Source organism: Plecotus auritus, assembly GCF_963455305.1.
Source record: "Plecotus auritus genome assembly, chromosome: 1".
Taxonomy (NCBI): Eukaryota; Metazoa; Chordata; class Mammalia; order Chiroptera; family Vespertilionidae; genus Plecotus; species Plecotus auritus.
The window spans coordinates 166,138,073-166,159,167 of NC_137770.1; the positions used below are offsets into that span (position 1 = coordinate 166,138,073).

Genomic DNA, 21,095 nt, shown 5'->3' on the forward strand with positions numbered 1-21,095 from the left:
TCCTTCAGTGTAAAACTACACCATTAACTCACTAGTTCAAGAATAAGCTCTATCAGGATAAAACAGTGATCCACATAAATAGCCATATAAGAAATTGTTTTTAAAAAAACACATGTAATTAACAGAAAGTACATGCTATTAGATAAATTTTGCCATAATTAAATATTAAAAAATGGAAAAAAAACTAAAAACCCATCAATTAGTAGCTACAGTGGTTCTAAACAATAACTTCATCTACAATTTCAATACATGTTAATACTCATTTGATTTTAAAAGACTAAATAAAAACATTTATCATTTTAAATCATTATCAATTTATAGTCACTTTGGACTATATTTATTAACAAATTTCTTAAAATCCTAAACCACTTTTGAATAAGCATGTGTTTGGCCTAAACCCAAATATACACCTGGATTTAAAACATGCATGAATTACATACTTTAAAAGGTTGAGCTTAACCAGTTTCCTCCAGTTTTAAAATGCTGGTCTGATGTACTAGATACACACAATCCTATATAATAAAGAGGTAATATGCAAAATGACCATCACTCCAACACACAAGATGGCCACCCCCATGTGGACATAAGATGGCCGGCAGGGGAGGGCAGTTGTGGGCGATCAGGCCAGCAGGGTAGGGCAGTTGGGAGGGACCATGCCGGAAGGGGAGAGCAGTTAGGGGCGACCAGGCCTGCAGGGGAGGGCAGTTGGGGGCGACCAGGCCAGCAGCGGAGGGCAGTTGGGGGCGACCAGGCCAGCAGGGGAGGGCAGTTGGGGGCGACCAGGCCAGCAGGGGAGGGCAGTTGGGGGCAACCAGGCCAGCAGGGAAGGGCAGTTGGCAAACAGGCCTACAGGGGAGGGCAGTTGGGGGGGACCAGGCCTGCAGGGGAGGGCAGTTGGGGGGAACCAGGCCTAGCAGGGGAAGGAAGTTAGGGGCAATCGGGCCGGCAGGGGCGCAGTTAGGCATCGACCAGGCTGGCAGGGGAGTGGTTAGAGGGTGATCAGGCTGGCAGGCAGAAATGGCTAGGGGCAATTCAGACAGGCAGGCAGGCGAGCGGTTGGGAGCCAGCAGTCCTGGATTGTGAGAGGGCAGTTGGACATCCCTCGAGGGGTTCCAGATTGGAGAGGGTGCAGGCTGGGCTGAGGGACACACACACACACACACACACACCATGCACGAATTTCATGCACTGGGTCTCTAGTTTATTTAATAATGCTATGAGAACATATCAGAGTTCCAGGAAATGCCAAAACGTGCACTCCCACTTAGCCAGATTTGGTCAGTAATTGTTTAATTGAGGCAGAGGCCCGGCATATGTATGTTTTTCCAGTGATAGTACATGACAGAAAGGTCAGAAGACTGGGTTCAAACTTAGTTGATATTATCTGACTGATGGCAATGCCTTTCACAAGTACACATCACGAGCAATTGTCTTGACTGTAACTTTGAAAACATTTTCTGTGCCAATGCCACCAGGAAACTGCAAGGTGCACAACTTACTTCTTTTTTGGGTTCCACACTTTGATTACGTCGCCCTTTCTTTGCTCTTGGTTCCTGAGTGACCTTTAGCTGTGGGCATCATAAAAGTAACAGCATATTATTCCAGACACTGAAACACTTCTCTGCTGAAAATACTAGCTATGGACCCACAGGTAAGAAGTAACTCATTCCATTTCACGAAGTCACATCTTACTCATTACTGCTCTGATGTGCAGGGCTTGAAAGAGGCTAACGTGCCTTTGGAAGAGCAGCAGTGCACTTAACTCTTCAAACAGGTAGTATCTGATCAGGGTGTGGGTGGCTATTTGAATTGGGTTCAATTTCTTTTGCAGAGCACTTTATAAATGTTTACACGAAAAAAAGGAGAAATGTCAGAGCAGTCTTTGCAGTAAGGAGTGTGCATTAACAATGTTCACATTTAAAATAATAACTGATGTGTAGTTTCTATGTGGACACCACTCACTTGCTCATTGCTGGTAGAGGAGATACTGGATTCTGCCTCCTCCTCCCCACGGTCCTCATTCTTAGACTTCCAAAATCTTCCTTCACGAAGGAAACGCTGATGCAGTTCCAGCTCATCACAAGCCTTTTTCCAACCCATACTGCGTTTAACATGCAGCCGATGGACATTGACTGTGATGTCCTGTATGTTTTCAGAAGGAATCCAAGCCCTAGCAATATTTAAAGGTATAGTTAGAAATTTCCAAAATGGTGGTGGACTCCATCCATTGTAAAGTATGGTTTGTGGCAATTCCAATTTACTGACCTGTTAGCTATGGTTTGAATAAAAACTCTTACCAATCACTGAAGTGTCTCAAATATCTCAGAACTATTTTCTTTAATCAGCTTAACACTGTCAGGGTTTATGTATACGTTTTGCATAAGTCCTTTTTAAAATGTTATCTCTTATTGATCTAAATACTGTAAGTTACTTAAAATCTAGCTATTTGCAGATTAGTACAGAATCATTTGAAAATGCCCAGATATTTTCATGAGATTCATACATACGAGGGCTTCTAAAAAATATTAGAGTTATATTTATATCACATCCCTACTCATTAGCTGAACCATATTTAATGAATAGAGAAGTGTCTGACTCATTTGGCAATCAAGTACACAGCTATGAACACAACTTCAAGTGTCTCCGAATTATGTGTAATATTGATCTAGAACTACAGAATGAAAAAATGTATTTGGTTCTATTGGAAAAAATGCTGACAATTTTCCTGGGCACTAATCATTAGATTGGACTGAAATAATATTGAGAATGCTGTTTACTGTGTGCTGGTGAAGGCACCACAAAGCATACAACAGTGAGTGAGGCCCATTTGATCTTGAGTATTACTGCCACCAACAAAGGTATTTTGGTTCACTGTTAAAAGCTGTGGGTTTTTATAGAGATTTCTGTTGTGAACAATGCTGACTATCTGTAACAAACTACTGAACTGTGAGAGTATTTTCCCCTTAAATTCTCTACTTGTGCCCTGGATATAATAAAATTAATATCTATTCTTAACATGGGACTTAATTCTCAATGTCGTTCATAATACATTCTTTTTAAAATATATTTTTATTGTTGATAGTATTACAGATCTCTCTCGTTCCCCCTCCCCCTTTTACCCCCCTCATTCCAGCCCCTACACACCCCCCGAGGTCTTCACTACCCTATTGCCCGTGTCCATGGGCTATGCATATAAATGTCCTCTTTAATCAACTCCATTATTGTAGGTAATCAGATTTCACTTTTAAAGGTATCAGTGGGTATGTGATCTGATCTACAAAAAAATAACTGAAATGGCAAACAAACACTCCACAATTTAAAGTGTTAATAAACAGAGGTATAATCTAATTTGGCTATATCTATACATCTGTAAAACCTGATTCTTTGAATATATGCAGAATAAAATGGCTCAGGGATCTGAAGGCAAATGAACGTAAACCATTCTATTTTTTCTTGTAGGACCTGATTTCCTGGCTGTGTCACCCCACCCTCCAACTACATGCAGCAGAGTTAGCCTTGACCAGAAGACCTTATCAGCTACGTTTTAATCCTCTTGCAGGCAAAACCTTGCAAATCCCACCTATACTCTAAGGCAGTGGTCGGCAAACCACGGCTCACAAGCCACATGCGGGTGTTTGGCCCCTTGAGTGTGGCTCTTCCACAAAATAGCACGGCCTGGGCGAGTCTATTTTGAAGAAGTGGCATTAGAAGAAGTTTGTTTAAAAAATTTGGCTCTCAAAAGAAATTTCAATTGTTGTACTGTTGATATTTGGCTCTGTTGACTAATGAGTTTGCCGACCACTGCTCTAAGGGATCACAGTCACCTTTCTTTCATAGAACATTACAGCTTACCAAGGTCAAGTGACAAAGTAGCACATTCTGAGTGTACAGATGGGACTAGTCTGAAACCATTTACTTATTTAAAATTTATTTTTTTCTCCTACCTACATGTGAAGATATGATGAACTGACAGAAGAATATTTACTGGATCACTATATAACAATGAGAATGTATTTAAATACCATTAAACTTGTACACTTAAAAAAGTATTAATGAAAACTTGCAGCTGGTAACCCTTATTAGCCATCTGTTCTTGTTGTATAATATGTTGCTTAAGTAATTAAAACTAATGATCATAATATTTATAAAGCTTGTTTTCCAGTAAGTCAAATATTCTAATAATGATAGAGAATCATTTTCAAGGTGTTCCTTCATCAATCCTTCACTTTGTATTGGTCACACTGTAACCAGGAAAGGAAAAAGACTATATTGATAGTAAAATTGTAGATATTTTATTTTCTAAAATAAAAGCTTTCGAATCCCATCTGCCCAAAATCATTACATAAAAATCTTACACAAAGTTTTTTTTGGGGAAAAAACTTCTGAAAATAAATTTTATATATAATGAGATCTTTATGTATAAAAATTTCTTTAAACCTTATAAACTCGTATAGGATAGGTACTATTGAGGCCCCTATTTTACAAGTGAGGAAACAAGGCTGAGAGAGACTAAAATAGTTTGCCCAAGACTAGAGTAGAAAACGATGGTGCAAGGACACAAATCTAACCACTGGACCTTCTCTGGTATCAACTTAGAGATTTCTATAGATTAGTGTTTCTACAGAAAGGCTGCCCTAACTCACTTGTGACGTATGCATTGCTTCCCTGCTGGTTTTGATGGAAAGCTGAAACAAACTGAGTATGAGCATGTAACATTAAAAATTACCATTTAATAATCATACAATTCAAACATTCATTTTGTACTGAATTATGGTATTATTATTTAATGTTTCTTGCCATTAAAGCAGTGTCAGCTAAGTGTGCATCTATCTATGAAAGAACAAAACTTTTTTGGAAATTTACACTATTCACAGGTTTCCTAGAACTTCAACTTAAATTAAATGGAGACTAGGTAAAAATTCACTACGGGAGGAATAAAGTCTCTCATTCTGTAGCTTCTCTTATAGTAATAACAACTATATAGGACACTTACCCTCCAGGCATGATAAGAGACAGACACTTCATGAAATATAAATTTAAATCCTTGGACAGTAACACTTTTAGATCATGTAGCTGACTTTTGGCACTTTCTCCCTTTAATTTAATATCTCTGTTAAATGAACCCCCCATAAATTTCATGTGAATTACTTTTCCTATTGTGGCTTGGTTAGTTATAGACTCATTAATCTCTGAGTCCTATGACAGTTCACAGTACTTGAATTCACTTTTAGAGTCAATACTTTTATGACACATGATTTAGGACACTATCTTAGACTTTCTATGTTCAATATGCAGCAAAATTTAAGGCCTTAATATCACAATAAAGGAGTTAGCTATGATTTTGTGTGTCAAATAACTATAACTATACAAAAATAACTTTATAGTAATAAAAAGTTTTTACCCTTGGGATACATATATTATTATATTATGAAAATGCAAATTTTATGCGTTGCTGTATACATATCCCTAGCAACAGAAACTTTAAAATCTGGATTGGAAACAATGTCTGGTAATTCTATGCATATAATTCTTATATATACTTAGACCACAAGATTGAAATTCTATTCTACTACTGAGTTGCTTATTTTTGTCTATGGCTTTTGAAAGATGGTTGAAACAACCATAATGTCATTAGAATACTATGAAATGGACACATCTTGAGAACCCTTCCCCCCTTCACTGCCATCAGGAATTCAGTCCCAGCATTAACATGCATCTGAGTTCAACAGTGTTAGTTACTGAAACTATGTATTAGTAAACAATATCTGAAATATATGTAAAGACACAATTTACAGAAATCATTGTTAGTTGCCTAGTCAAGTTATGTGCTGATTGTTTCTTAAGAAACTTCATGCTGTTTCTGATAAAGCCACCAGAACACTAATAATGGCCAGACTGAGTCTTGAGAACTGAGAGCTCAGCTACTACGGTTGCATGTGGGTCGTGATTACCTTTGATGGTGGTGACCGAAGAAGCGGACGTCAACCTGATTGTCCTCCTTCTGCATGACCTTGGCTGGCCAGAATCCAAAACCTTTCATCTTAGCCCAAACCAGTTCATGATTAGGTATCTGCAAATAAAATGTTCTACCTTGTCATATTACTTTTATAAAGTATTAAGTATGTCATTAATATTGAATTAAGTTAAGTATAACTCATTATTTTGAAAACATTACTAAACACATAGAACTTGTTTTCTTTTTTCTGGGATTGACTGACTTTGCCTCCAAGAAAAACACGAAAAACTAAAATGCGCGTTCAAGTAGGAATATGGACCTTCATTTCTGAGAAGAGACAAGAAAAATACTTACTATCCTGTAGCACTATGAAATGAGGCAGTGGGGGCAAACAGAAGGCCCTCACTGTGTTTCATGAGCCTGTTTGAAATGGGAGGATTTTAGGCCCTGATTCAAACCTAACTAATCAGACAATCAAATTTTAAAAAACTTTCAAATGACTGAGAAGCACGTAACGTCTGGAAGACAGTGCTCTCAGGTGGCCTTTTACATCTGTGCCTTTGGGGCCCCCAGAACACTCACAGGTTTACACCCTTCCTGAAATCATCTCATTTTAGGGGAAATTATACAGCTATTAACATATATAAAGCCTTCGATTTCTTTTGAAAGAATGAGAAGAAAAGCAAAAATCTATTACATATATTAAGGGACTCAATGTTTAGTCTTAAGTTCCCTGTTTTAAAGTCAAAATTGGATAACAATCCCAAGTTGTTTTTCCCATGTCTCAGTTTTTACACTCATTAAAACCATATGTCCTATGATATAAAGAAACATATTTAGGAAGGATTATAAACTTTAAGCAAACTGGAAATAAACTGCCTTAGATCATCATATACTTAAGAGGTAGAACACAAAAATCACGAAATGTCACATACGCAAGGATAGCAGAACCAATTGTCAGGACGAGCATTTGACAAATAGAAGCAGTTCTTGCAAAGCTGTAATTCATCCAGCTGAAAAAGAAAAGCAACTATTTTAGCCTACAAAAAATAAAGAGCTGGATTAAACTATATAAAATTGATCCACGTAAATTAACATTCTTGTTCATGTACACAAATAGCCTTGAATTTTGTTCCTAAGCTTAAAAGTTTTCAGTAATATTGGAAAAGCCTGCCACTTTCCTGTTCAAACTACCCCCATGGTCTCAGACTGCATTTAAAAGAGAAGACAAATTCCTTACAAGGCCTGGCATGTCTGACCTCTGTGTTCCAGTCCCACTGGTGCCTTTGGCTCTTTAGCACTTGGATTAATCCAACTTCCTCAGCAAGGTCTTCCTCATCTACCCATACAAAATATCCACTACCAATAACAGCAGTCCTTACTTTGACTCACTCTCCATTTTAGTATTTGTTTTCTTTCATAACATTCTTTTACAACTTATAAACATATTTTGTCTGTTTCTTATTTAAGTATTCCTCTTCAGCATACAGCTCCATGAGCAGGAAGCCAGCACCTTGATCACCATTTCATTCCTCCTAACACACTGCCCAGCACACAATAGACACTCAGTAAATATATACTGAATGAATTTTAAAAAGTCAAATTTGAAATGAATTTAAGAAACAAAACTTTTATATAATTCAGACACTTTTGCAAAAACAATATGGTTACAGGTGTTTCAAATAAGAAAGACCATATACACAAAAAAACCTTCCCAAAATAGTATTTCATTTAACTATATAAATATGAACTGTGTTGTTTGGTTGTTGTTGTTTTTTTGCCTGTGTAGTATCCTTCATCCAAAGAAGGTAACATTTGTTGGGTGTCTCTGCCCCAAACAAAACATGTACATGCATTAGGTAACTAATAACTTAAGGGTAATTAAAAAAGAGCAAACAAAATTTCTCTGTAGAAGTTACTTAGTAACTAAATCTCCTAGGATGTCTCTGAGAATAGTATGCCAGAATTTTTTGCCTCTATTTGCATTATTTCCCATGGATATAAAAAGTGGAAATAAATTGATATTTAAAGGAAACTGCAAAATTAAAATATGTAAGACGAGTGGAATTGTGAAATAAATTAATTTGGAATATAGTAAGAGTTTAATTATTAGGTATAGACAGTACCTCATGACAGGTATCTTTATACAGCATCCTTGCTATGTCAGCTTGCTCACTGTCTGCTGTAATTAAAGACAGATATCCATTACCAGTAATCTAAAATACAGACTACCAAAATTAATACACTCATTTAAATTTTCTTTCATTTTGACAAAAGTGGATATATACCATTTAAAACAAAATGTGTATTGTTTTTAAAAGTTCCGACAGCGAAATAAAATCCTACAGGCAGCTTTAATTACACATCCAACACTAATTCTCTAGGTATAGAGTGGCCTCTTTCTTTACCTTTAAATGATAGAATATTAATGGGAAATCAACCAGAATTAATCACAGTGCTTATAAAAAGCCATTCAAAACTAAGTTTATAACTAAAACAATAAAAAGCAATACTTTGATCATTTAGTGTACTAGTGTTTTGCTTTTGGACAGTTAATTCTATAAGCTATAACTACATTACCAAATATTTTTAAGATTAAACCATAACATTATTACTTACACATCATTAAAATATTAATTTTAATATAGTATTTTATAAGAGCTATTTCTCAACATGGAATATAAATGGTATGAAAAAAATGCAAAAGAAAAAGCAGAAAATATTCAACCTCCATAGAAAATCACTGTGTTGTGGAGAAGTAGCTGAGCATCAGCTTTGAACTCTTCATAACTTCGGTATTTCCCTTCATTCACTTTCTGCAGTGATTAAAAAACAAAATGGTAAGAGTTACTAGTAAAAATATTTGTCTGCAATATGCTAACATAGTTAGAGTATGGGACGCGGCAGAATTTTTCAGAATAACATCATGACTACTCCTGTGTCCCACAGTGTTGACACACCATATGTAAGAGAAACCCGCAACTCCAGTGCAGTTAGAATGTGACAGTATGGTGAAGTGTGGCAGATCTGCTGTCCTATAGCCACCACTGTCCTTTCTACTGATGTACTAGAGCAGGGGTGGGCAAACTTTTTGACTTGAGGGCCACAATGGGTTCTTAAACTGGACCGGAGGGCCGGAACAAAAGCATGGATGGAGTGTTTGTGTGAACTAATATAAATTCAAAGTAAAGGAGCGGAGGGGAGAGCAAGAGAACCCTCCGCTCTTTCGGCTCCGCGGACCGGATAGAACAGCCCAACGGGCCGTAGTTTGCCCACGGCTGTACTAGAGTGAACTTGGCAGCCTGAACATCTCCTTCTGTAATGATGATAAAAGGTACTGCTAAGCTTTGTAAACAGTTAAAGCTTTGGCCAGTGTCACTGATGAGAACTTAACTACATATTATAACACGGGAGAATAAAGACTGAAGAAAAAAAAAAGCTGTTAGCCTCTGTGAGTTTAACATAACTAAAGAAGACACATTTGTAATTCTGAATTGGGACTAAGCACTAATTTACAAACAATCTTCCTAATAAAAGCCTAGGTGATCCTCATGCCATCATGCCCTCATGCCATCACATGATGGCTGCACACACAGCGGGCGTGCACAGGTGGGTGGGGCTGGGCTTGACACTGTGTGTGCTGCACGGAGCCTGCTGGGAGTCCTGCCTCCTCCCAGCTTCACGTGCGGCCAGGCCTAGGGGGCTCGGCCTCCTCTGCACTGCACAGGGAAGGTGGGGCCAGCAGGTCCCCACACGGTGTGGAGGCCTGGGGGTCCATGGCTCCGGGCTACCTCTTTGGGGCAATCCATCGAGGAGCTCCAGATGGGTGGGTGGGGCCTACCTTTTTGGGGCGATCAATCACGGGGCTCCCGCACTACGAAAGTGTACATACAGGCCAGGCTGTGCGGACACCCGCCCCCAGTGCACGAATTTCGTGCACCGGGCCACTAGTCCTATATAATAAAGAGGTACTATGCAAATTGACCATCACTACAACACACAAGATGGCCGCCCCCATGTGGACACAAGATGGCCGGCAGAGGGCAGTTGGGGGTGACCAGGTCTGCAGGGAAGGGCAGTTGTGGGTGATCAGGCCAGCAGAGGAGGGCAGTTGGGAAGGACCAGGCCTGCAAGGGGGGGCAGTTGGGGGCGACCAGGCCTGCAGGGGAGGGCAGTTGCGGGAGAACAGGCCTGCAGGGGAGGGCAGTTGCGGTGGACCAGGCCTGCAGGGGAGGGCAGTTGGGGGGGACCCAGGCCAGCAGGAGAGGGCAGTTGAGTGGGGGGGGGGACCCCAGGCCTGCAGGAGAGGGCAGTTGGGGGAGATCAGGCCTGCAGGGGAGGGCAGTTACGGTGGACCAGGCCTGCAGGGAAGGGCAGTTGCGGGAGACCAGGCCTGCAGGGGAGGGCAGTTACGGTGGACCAGGCCTGCAGGGAAGGGCAGTTGCGGTGGACCAGGCCTCCAGGGGAGGGCAGTTGGGGGGGACCCAGGCCAGCAGGAGAGGGCAGTTGAGGGGGGGGGGGACCCAGGCCTGCAGGAGAGGGCAGTTGGGGGCGATCAGGCCTGCAGGGGAGGGCAGTTGGGGGGGACCCAGGCCAGCAGGAGAGGGCAGTTGAGGCGGGGGACCCAGGCCTGCAGGGGAGGGCAGTTGGGGGGGACCCAGGCCAGCAGGAGAGGGCAGTTGAGGGGGGGACCCAGGCCTACAGGGGAGGGCAGTTGGGGGGGACCCAGGCCAGCAGAAGAAAGCAGCTGGGGGGGGGGGAACCCAGGCCTGCAGTGGAGGGCAGTTGGGGGCGATCAGGCCTGCAGGTGAGGACAGTTAGGGGCAATCGGGCCGGCAGGGGAGCAGTTAGGCATCGATCAGGCTGGCAGGGGAGTGGTTAGGGGTGATTAGGCTGGCAGGCAGAGTGGTTAGGGGCAATCAGGCAGGCAGGCAGGCAGGCAAGCTGTTGCGAATCAGCAGTCCTGAATTGTGAGAGGGATCCCAAATTGGAGAGGGTGCAGGCTGGGCTGAGGGACACCCCCCATGCATGAATTTCATGCACCCCGCCTCTAGTTAAAAAATAAAGGCCCAGGTGTTATTTTGTTTTTGTTTTTAATATATTTTATTGATTTTTTTACAGAGAGGAAGGGAGAGGGAGAGAAAGTTAGAAACATCGATGAGAGAGAAACATCGATCAGCTGCCTCCTGCACACCCCCTACTGGGGATGTGCCCACTACCAAGGTACATGCCTTTGACCGGAATCGAACCGAGGACCCTTCAGTCCACAGGCTAATGCTCTATCCACTGAGCCAAACCGGTTAGGGCGGCCCAGGTGTTTCTTTAGGCACCAAGGCAATATCAGGATTTGTCCTACATTAGAGTGCTATATGTCAAGGATTTCCATAACTGAATTCTCTAAAGCTTTGCCTTTAGCTGCCAAAGAGAAAGGTTAGGTGGGAAATCTGAGGGGTTTCTGGAATAAGACAAAATTTTTAGAAGGGGGTATGACAAATTAATTCAACAACAAGAAGGCATTTTCTTATCCTGGTGATATTTTTAGGAAATAGGTTTGAAAATTGCTTGGCTTCTGAATACTAAAATGTTAAGGCCTCTAAAGAATAATTAAGATCCGCCCTGACAGGTGTGACTCAGTTGGCTGGGCGTAGTCCAGCGCACTGAAAGGTTGTAGTGTTCGATTCCAGCTCAAGGCACATACCCAGGTTCTGGGCTTGATCAGCTTGATCCCCAGGAGGGGGTGTGCAGGAGGCAGCTGATCAATGTTTCATTCTCTCTCCCTAAAAATCAATTTAAAAAATTGAGATTGTAAAAAAAAAAAAATAGTTACGAACCGACCTTTTTGTTGAAATCCTCCAAAACCCAATTCAGTTGCCCTTTTTCAGAAGGCTTCCCCCCACATTCCCCAGCTGAAGGTAGTTGCCTCCTGTCATGTGCCTCAGGGTTTACTATATTGGGTTCCGGGATGCTCATACCCACTTTGTGATTTGTGAGGTATGCACCGAGGCTTGCATTTTGATCTGGATTGTAGTTAAGCTCCTAGAAACATAAAAATCCTGTCTTCTTCCACTTTTCTTACAGTGCTTTTGCTCATGACCAGCAGTTGCCAAGCACAGAACCAAGACAGCATTCACCCACCTAGTGTTTTCTATGGAGCCAACAGGATCAAACTGGGGATCTGGGATGGTGCCATGCAGGGAGAGGAAGCTGCAGAAGCATAGGCAGGAGCAGGAAGGGCAACTAGGTTCAACATTCTTTCAGAGGCCTCAGAGTTTAGAAAAGAGGCTATGTCTGAGGCTATGAAATCTGCCAGTAGTAGGTAAAATTTAAATTGTTTTTATTCTAGGATTTGCCAGAACTTGAAGGGAACAACCATTATTTACCCTTTCCTTCCATAGAAATAACACACCTTTAGTCTTTCTCAGCTGTTAAGGGATTAGGAAACCGGTAAGATAATTTCAAATAATTCCTACGGTCTTCCTATAAGCTATTATATAGCCAACCATAAGATTTTAAAATTTCAAAATGACACATAAATTACAAAATTAGTAATTCAACAACCCTAAATGAAAACATCTTAACTGTTCTAGGGAATTTTATTGCAATTAGTAATGAAATATTAACAAATCCAACAATCCTCAGCTGGCATTGATAACATTAAGAACTTTGAGAATTATTTGGTTCAAGTTCATTTCATTGTTTCCCAAGACTCTATAGATTAGTTCTATGCTCTAATTTTTCCTTGAGAGAAACCCCCAAGTGCTACTGCTAAAACTAGGGACCTGTGTCCAGATGTAAATTCTCTACATCTGAAATATTAAATTGACCAGGGTCCCATCCATTTGCTTTAACAAACAAGTATCAAGAATTTACAGGTCGCCTAAAACCAGCCCTGTTAAAAGGTCTGGTTGTACCAGAGTGATCACACAAAATTTAAAACAACAGGCATACTAAAACCAGCAAGGTGGCCACACCTTGCTGGTTTTAGTAAGACACCGGGCAGGCACATCCTCCTCAAGAAGGAATGACACCCAAGATCATGCTTGGCTGTGATCTCTCATTCACCTGGGAGCCACGAGGTAAATGGGAAGCAGTACGGAAGGCCTGGCTTTACCTCTTGTATGGTGGGGACGTCGACCGCTGAATGCACCAGCCTCCGGTACATCGGGTGTTTGCTGTCCTTTCCCTTTTTATTAAGGTCTATAGCCTGAAAGGTCATTAAATACACCAGTTTAAATGTGGCTAGAGAGAGACAGGTAAAGCATCAATTTCTAAAGAAGTGTACTTTAGAACTTAATAGAGAAATGTACATGCACTATATAGTTTAACATGGCATTCCTTAAGGTTTTGACAGAACAGTTATTTTGGAACATTCCATTTCATTTTAAACACTAATTATCAATGAAAATGTTCTGATAAACCAATTTTTTAAATGTAAATGTTTCTAATCCAATGCAGCTAAAGAAATGTCTGTTCTAAAACAAAGACAAAACAAAAAAAACTAAAAGCTTATTATAGAACTATTTACTGTACAAAAGAATTATGACAAAACTGCTCTATACATATTTACTTGTCAGTCATTAACTTTTAAAGAGTGAAGCAGAGTGAAATCTAATTGGGAAGACCCCAGGGGCAGGACTCACCCTCTCCTTCATGCGGGAGACAATGAACCTCAGGTATGTGCTCATCTCTTGTTTGTTTGTATTTTTCTTCTTGATGCTCTGTTAAAAACAGAAAAGGCCAGATATAAAATCTGATCATTTATATGTCTATATTCATGTAAAAGACTTCTATATATAAAAGATTATAGTCTGCTAAGATTTCATTTAAAAAATGCACTATTTCCAAAATATCTGATACAGAGAATATTTGAAATTTGCATAGCAAAAATAACATGTACTGTAATAAGAATTGGAAAATAGCATGATGTACTTGAAATAATACCTTAGAGAGTTATGCATTTGTTTCTTGATATTTTGAAACTTAAACCAATTTTCAGATTAAAAGAAATGACAATAATGATAATAATGATAATAATAACATAATAATGACATAATATAGAATCACTTATTTTGATATATATTCATATATCTTAATAACCAATGGCTGAAGTCCTTTAGGGTGCATTTTAAATTACCAATCGTGCATGGTGACTTTCAAAATAACATTATTAAAAATCTCTGTCACTTATGAAATATGTGCAGTAGTGCAGTGACACACACCTACATATCTGTTTTAAAGTGCTATTGATCTAATCAGTATAAATCCAATTTCTGTTAGTCTGGCCTAAAAGCTAATTAGGTTCTTCAATTTATCTCTCAGAAAATCTAACTTCACATGAAGAAGAAAAAATCCAGGATTCTATTTCTCTAATGTCCTTTCTAGACAGCAAAGAAACAAAGACAAACATTCCCATTTCTTTAGCCAAGGTTAAGAAACCACAGCAGACACTGGGTCATAAGCATATGGCACAGCAGAGGACCAAGTAGGTCTGGGCTACCTACTAACAGATGCTTTAACTTTTTCAGGCCACTATATTATAACTCCCAAAGAAACGTAAATGCAGGAAATCATCTTAATATGCTTAATACAGTTAAATTTCTCATGTAACTGAGAAATCTTAGCCAGAGCTTAAGTGAACTGATTATACACACAATTATTAAAATCCTATCCTATATAATAAAGGGGTAATATGCAAATCAACCGAACGGCGGAACAAATGGTCGCTATGACGCACACTGACCACCAAGGGGCAGATGCTCAACGGAGGAACTGCCCCCTGGTGGTCAGTGTGCTCCCACAGGGGGAGCGTCGCTCAGCCCCAAGCCAAGCTCGGGCTCACGGCTGGCAAGCGCAGCAGCAGTAGTAGTAGGAGCCTCTCACGCCTCCGTGGCAGCGCTAAAGATGTCCGTCAGTCAGACATCCCCCAAGGGCTCCCAGACTGCTAAAGGGCGCATGCCAGGCTGAGGGACACACCCCCCTCCCGAGTGCACGAATGTCATGCACCGGGCCTCTAGTATATAATAAAAGCCAGCGACTGAATGGCGGAACCACCAGAACGACTGGTCAACCAGTCGCTATGACGCACACTGACCACCAGGGATGAGTGGCTGCTCCCGCAGTGGTCAGATCCCCACAGGCCAAGCCCCCATCAGTGCACAAATCTCGTGCACTGGGCCTCTAGTATATAAATAAAACATAGAAAAACATTTTCTTAGCTGGATGGAGACTGTTTCATGGGCTTCACATTTAAAAATCACATTTAAAGTGACTTGCTCCCTCCACTTTTTGCCTGAATTCTTTGGCAAAATGCACAGACACAGTCAATGGTTCCTTCATTACCCAGCTTTATGGTATGACTTGTGCACACATCTTCTAAATGGAACTTCTTAAAATGCAGTTGGGCTTTACCTCTGAGCTGGAATTTCTGGGGGAAGGTCCTGTGCTCTGTATCTGCTTGTTCACTCTTCCATTTGTTAATTCCTCAGGTGTTTGTGACATGACCAAGACCAAGCACCAAGGGTGTAGATGTGGAGTTTAAAAGGTAATGACGTTTCTTGGACCCCAAGTTTATAATTTTGGGGGAAGAAGGGCTTTGATGTAGCTTGTGAAGTCTCATTTTTAACAAAATCCCCAGTGATTCTCACACACACAAACATGTGAGAACTACTAATTAGCCCCTTCCATAGCCAGACACAACAGAGAACTAAGCTCAGTTCCTGCATTCTGCAAATCTCACAGTAGTGTAGAGGGAGTTCTCAGTGGGTCTGATACACAATCAGCTATTAGCACTTCCGACAAATGTTTTTGCAGCATGGACATCCTCCCACAAACTGCTTTTTATACTAAACAGTTTGTTAAACTTTTGGATATAGGGAAGAGAAAAAAATAAGGCCAAGAAAGCTGTTTTTCTTACCTCTTGGAAAATATACATTCCCTTAAAAAGAAAGAGTAAAAACAATGCTTCTAGCTACATGCTCTATCATGCCAAATATTTTGGGTACAGTACTAAAACTGTTAATCTCAAATATCTGATCATTAAATCATAAATTTGTATAAATTCAGATATAATAGCAATGTACACAGGTTAGAAGTCTTGTAATATCTGTGGGGCTATGGTTCTTTTGATAGATAACATACTCTTTAGGGGAAATATACAGCCACCACTTTATATAGTGCTGAAGAGTAATGTTCCCTAAATATTGTCTACAGTCACCTGAGCAGTGATGATGGGGATGAGTTCCTCACTGCATCTACCACAACTCAGCCCTGTGTCGTGGGTTGCTGTGTATTTCACGTGTACACAGAAATATGTTTTTCTCCTTCCTGTGCTCCAAACACCAATCTATGAAACTTCACTGTTAGTAGGAGGCTGACCTCTTTTGTTTTTGGAACCTTAAAAAACAAACCAACTCAATATTTCCCTATGGGCAAAATTGATGCAGTGCTAGAATAAGAACATCACTATAGCCAAAACATCCTAACGACATTGGTCTTTCTTTGTAACAAAAACACTGAAAACACTTTGAATCGGTATGGAAAACCTTATTCTACTTTGCTTAACTTTAGGTAACTTGTGCACTAAATTGTTCTTGTTTAAATAAAGGTCCATTTTCAATTCCTACTTCCTTCCCACAGAGAATTTACACAAAATATGGGTGCCATTATCTCACAATGCTTTGGTTTCACCTGTTTAAACACTCTTAAATGAACTGCAAAATTAGTGCAACCATGTGCAGCAATATTTCTTTCTTGTTGGGAAGACTGCAAATAAAGTGTTCAGACTGAGGGCCTTAATTTCACAAATCTAAATGATAAATGTAGGATGATAATCTGGTTTTGTGTCATGTTTAAGTTTGCTTAGAGTCAAGTAGCTAGAGTATCTCTTTTCTACTATGTGCAATTAAAAGTGGTGATATGAGCTTGGAAAAAGGACTATTTCATACAAAATGTAAAAGGAAACACAAGGGGGACATGTGACTTCCATGGCTGAATTGATATGACCTACACCATCCTTCACAGCTCCAACTGCTTCAAAATATTACTTCAGGAGATCTTCTACCCCACTTAATGAAGTGCTACCCAGACTTATCTATCCCACTTCAATGTTGATCAACTGTGGCTGTTGAATCACTGGGAAAAACACCAATATCCACTTATATGAAGTTGTGGAACAGGCACAACATATCTGTGATGGAAAGTAATGAGGCCCTAGCCAGTTTCGCTCAGTGGATAGAGCGTTGGCCCACAGACTGAAGGGTCCTAGCTTCAATTCCGGTCAAGGCCATGTACCTTGGTTGCAGGTTCCCAGCCTGGTCAGAGTGTGTGCAGGAGGTGACCAATCGATGTCTCTCTCTCTCCCTCCCTCTCTCTCTCTCCTTTTTCCTTCCACTCTCTCCAAAAATCAATGGAAAAATATCCTCGGCAAAGGATTAACAAACAAACAAAAAGTAATGAGAACAATGGCTGTGCGGAGTAGGATACAATGATCATGTTCTCTGCCTTGGTGGGACCTGGGTGTACAGGTACGTGTGCATTTGTCTGTTCATGAAATGTACATTCAAGACTTTTGCAAACCCCTGCAAAGTAAATTTTACCTCAAAGAAAAAGCCCCACAAAGTCAAGGTGCCATCCCAGAGTCAGCTAACACTGCTTAGGGAGGGGCCTGGGCACTCACTGTGCCAGTACCCCAGGTGTTTCTAACAAGTGACCCTGACTGAGAACCACCGCCTGGCATTATTAAAGAGGCTATGTATTTACACAAACAGGTGCAGTGGTTCCAACTGTAACCTTGGCTGCTACACTGAGAAGTGTCAAGTGGTAATCTTCAAAAGTCCTTTTAAAGGGATGCCAGACCTAGTAACTTTCTCCATCTACTTGCTAAAACAGACAGAAATGCTTCTCTCCTATATTTGTTCACTTTGCAGATACTGTACTAAAAACTTTAGTGATTTGGGTTGGAGAGAAGGATTCACCAAAAGGAGTTTCACATCCAAAAAATTATTTTGTTGAAAACCTCTCCTACTTGTTTATTTTGAACTGCTGCCTAATCCACTTTTCTGGTGACAAATATGGGATTCTATTGCAGATACAGGACAAGAACTGAAATGCATACAAGCACTCCGTTGGTAAGTGAACAGCTGCCCTGGGGCACAGAGCTCTCTGCCCAGGAGCCTGCTTCCCAGACTCGGGGGCCCAGGGAGCTTCCTCAGCAAACTGAAGCAAACAAAAGAGAAGACCCTGAACAGATGCAAAACCTCTCCCAACAATGTGTAAGGATAAAACATTTGCTAAACTTGTGTGGGCTTTCTTTCTAGAGTTTCCAGTTACAATTTAGAGATTTAGTATTTCACACAAGAAATCAACAAAGCATTGCAGCTTCTGCCCCAGAGCTGCACTATAAGACTTCTGGGGATTTCTTAGGTAATATATGTGAGCTGCCTTATGTGACATTCACAACAGAGTGTCTCAGGTAATGCCTGTCAGCCAAACCAAGCCACTTACAGTAGCTTGAGAAAAAGCTACGCTAACAGAAAAGTAAACAGTTCGCTTCTAAGGTTAAATGCTATTCTGTCTGTAACATAACTAAGCAGGCAGCTCTTCACAAGTTTGGAAAACGTAAAAGTAATGCTGTGTAATATTTGCAGACTGTTTCAGACCCAATCCTTTCTCAGGCTTCGAAGAACTGTACCTACTGTCTACTTACAGACTTCAGAACTCATCAGTAAAGGCCTCTCTGTAACAGCATGCAGCTCAGACCTAGTAAAGCCCAATAAAGTTCTGATAACTGTTCATAACACCCAGCAGCATACAGGAGTGATTTGGGCAACATCTGCAAATTATCAAGAAACAAACTTTCCATTTCATGGCCAAAGTTGTTGCAACCATTTTAAAGGGACAATAATCACATTGCTGAAGTTGTGTTACAAATGTGCTTAAGACATCCACTAAAGTGAGATGCTCTTAAGTATATTATAGACAACTGAGGGGCTGCTTTCCTCTACTTTGTGGGAAAAAAATAACAGAAAATCTTGAGCATCTTCATGAGTAAGGGATTCTTAGGCCAGTTATAAACCATTGCTGGGAAACAGCAAATCCAAAGAGTCTAGTTAGATACCTCAGACAAATCATGAATAAAGTATCACACTCAGTGACTTATGATGTTTCTGGCTGGAAGAAGGTATAAGCAACTTTTGATCCACAACTGATCATCGATTACAATGCCTAAGCATCACTAATCAAAGGGACACTCAGGATTAAATGGTCTAGAATTTTTTATATTTTCTAGAGACCTTGCTTTAAACTGTAGAAACATATTTTAGCAGAGGGTGAAGTTGTGGAAGTATTATTTCAGTACATCAAATATCCAAAAGAAAAAAAATACTGTGAAATTAGAAATCAAGGTATCTTCTCCTTAGATAATATATTTGTGCTGCTGGAGTTCAATTCAAATCCAAGTCCCCAAGTCTGTGACTAAAGAAAGACAAGTGCCTCACACTTTGGGGGGATTCCCAATATCCAGAATGTCCTTTGGCAGCAGGCTCAACAGGGTTGGCAAACTTTCTCTGTGGAGGGCCAGACAGAAAATATTTTAGGGTTTGAGGACACACACAGTGCGTCAACTACTCAATTGCCATAGTGGAGAAGCAGTCGTAAATAATGGTACATTCATTCTAACAAAACTTGTGGAACTAAAATTGGAACTTATCATTTTCACATCACAAAATATTATCCCTCTTTTGATTTTTCTTCAACAATTTAAAAATGTAAGCCCCATTCTTAGCTCATGAGCAATACTAGTACAAAACAGGTAGAGAGCTTGATTTGGCCCATGGGCTGTGGTTTGCCAGCCCTTGACTAGACAAGTTCTGGAAAACAGGATCCATAATAATTTACCTAGTTCAGTGTTCTTTAGCCAGGGGCCTGTACACTATGTAGCACATGGTAAGTGCTAGGTGAACTGAAGTGATGATAGTCATTAGTAACTAACTTCACTGCTTTACTACAAAAATATTCCATGCCATTGAACTAACAAGACCCATCCAAAATGTGAAAGAGTTAATCACACACCCAAGCTCTGTTTGCATATTCTGGCCACTGTAAACCATTTTATTTATTTCTGATGTGCGAACCATTTCATTGCCAGTGGACCAAATATCACCGTTGGCTCTAACAACCAAAGGCTCATTTAAATATTAATAAATTCATAAATCTGGAGCACTTGCTGAAAAACAGATTCCTGAGCCTCAGCCCAGAGGCTGTGTTCTAAACAAGTACACCAAGTGATTCTGGTATAGGTGGCCCTGTAAGTTGGTGGAGAAACACGAATCTGCATTTAAATTACCTACATTGTTTGAAGAATCAAGAAACTCCAAGCTCTCCTCTAACTATCTGTAATCACAGAAAAGAATCACAATAAATTTTATCTGCACATAAATTACATATGTTGTTACTGAAATTAGAGGCTCTAAAGTATTATCTACAACCATTTGTAATGATTGAATACAAAGTATGTATAACAAACCTCAATGTTTGAGACTTTAAGGGTAGAGCTGGTCTGATGGAAGTACCCCAAAGGCCTACCATTTCTCCTCCAGTATCACTGGGACCCAAGCAGCCCCATCAATGTCAATCATATTCTAGGACAGTTTTCTAAAAATATACCTACATTCAGTCTTTTTTACTCCCAGCACTGACATTAAAATTAACTCTCCAACATAAGACCTAAAGATCAGACCACCACACCTACTGCCAGTTTTAATGGTGGAAAACTTGGCTTACTCACTTCTGCATGTGGGGTGCACAACACATTTAACCACAAGGAGTCCCTTTAGCTCCATCCCAAATCTCCCACAAACAATCCAGCAACAGCCATTTGCACTCAAGTTTCTGGCAATAGTTGTTTTTTGTTTTTTTGTTTTTTAATTTAAGTTAAAGGATGTAAATTTAAGTTGTTAAGCCTCCCTTAACCTGTCATAAATATGTCTCCTTACAACTAAAAGTTGGAACTCTAAGGATAACGCCAACTACTAATAGTGTCCTGAGGTGGACACTTGGAGCATGCTAGCAAATGCAGCTCCACTAATAAGGTGTTTCCAGACTTGTTTGTCCAGATTTACAAACAGCACTGAATACTACTCCA

At 40.3% G+C, this 21,095-nt stretch overlaps 1 protein-coding gene across 32 annotated transcripts in view; it reads right to left on the reverse strand.

Annotated features, from left to right (window-relative positions):
- ZMYND11 (zinc finger MYND-type containing 11) overlaps positions 1 to 21,095 on the reverse strand; it is a 138,855-nt gene that overhangs the window by 14,873 nt on the left and 102,887 nt on the right. For 15 of the 32 annotated variants that reach the window (XM_080647197.1, XM_080647198.1, XM_080647210.1 and 12 more), the window contains 8 exons: positions 13,597 to 13,674; positions 13,068 to 13,160; positions 8,685 to 8,772; positions 8,083 to 8,138; positions 6,892 to 6,969; positions 5,952 to 6,070; positions 1,963 to 2,170; positions 1,500 to 1,568 (listed from right to left, as the gene is read on the reverse strand). In XM_080647197.1, coding sequence (XP_080503323.1) covers positions 1,500 to 1,568; positions 1,963 to 2,170; positions 5,952 to 6,070; positions 6,892 to 6,969; positions 8,083 to 8,138; positions 8,685 to 8,772; positions 13,068 to 13,160; positions 13,597 to 13,674 — 789 coding nt within the window. Of the gene's footprint in view, positions 1 to 1,499; positions 1,569 to 1,962; positions 2,171 to 5,951; positions 6,071 to 6,891; positions 6,970 to 8,082; positions 8,139 to 8,684; positions 8,773 to 13,067; positions 13,161 to 13,596; positions 13,675 to 19,449; positions 19,519 to 21,095 lie in introns of all 32 variants that reach the window. The other 17 variants (XM_080647207.1, XM_080647219.1, XM_080647201.1 and 14 more) reach the window with 3 other exon arrangements.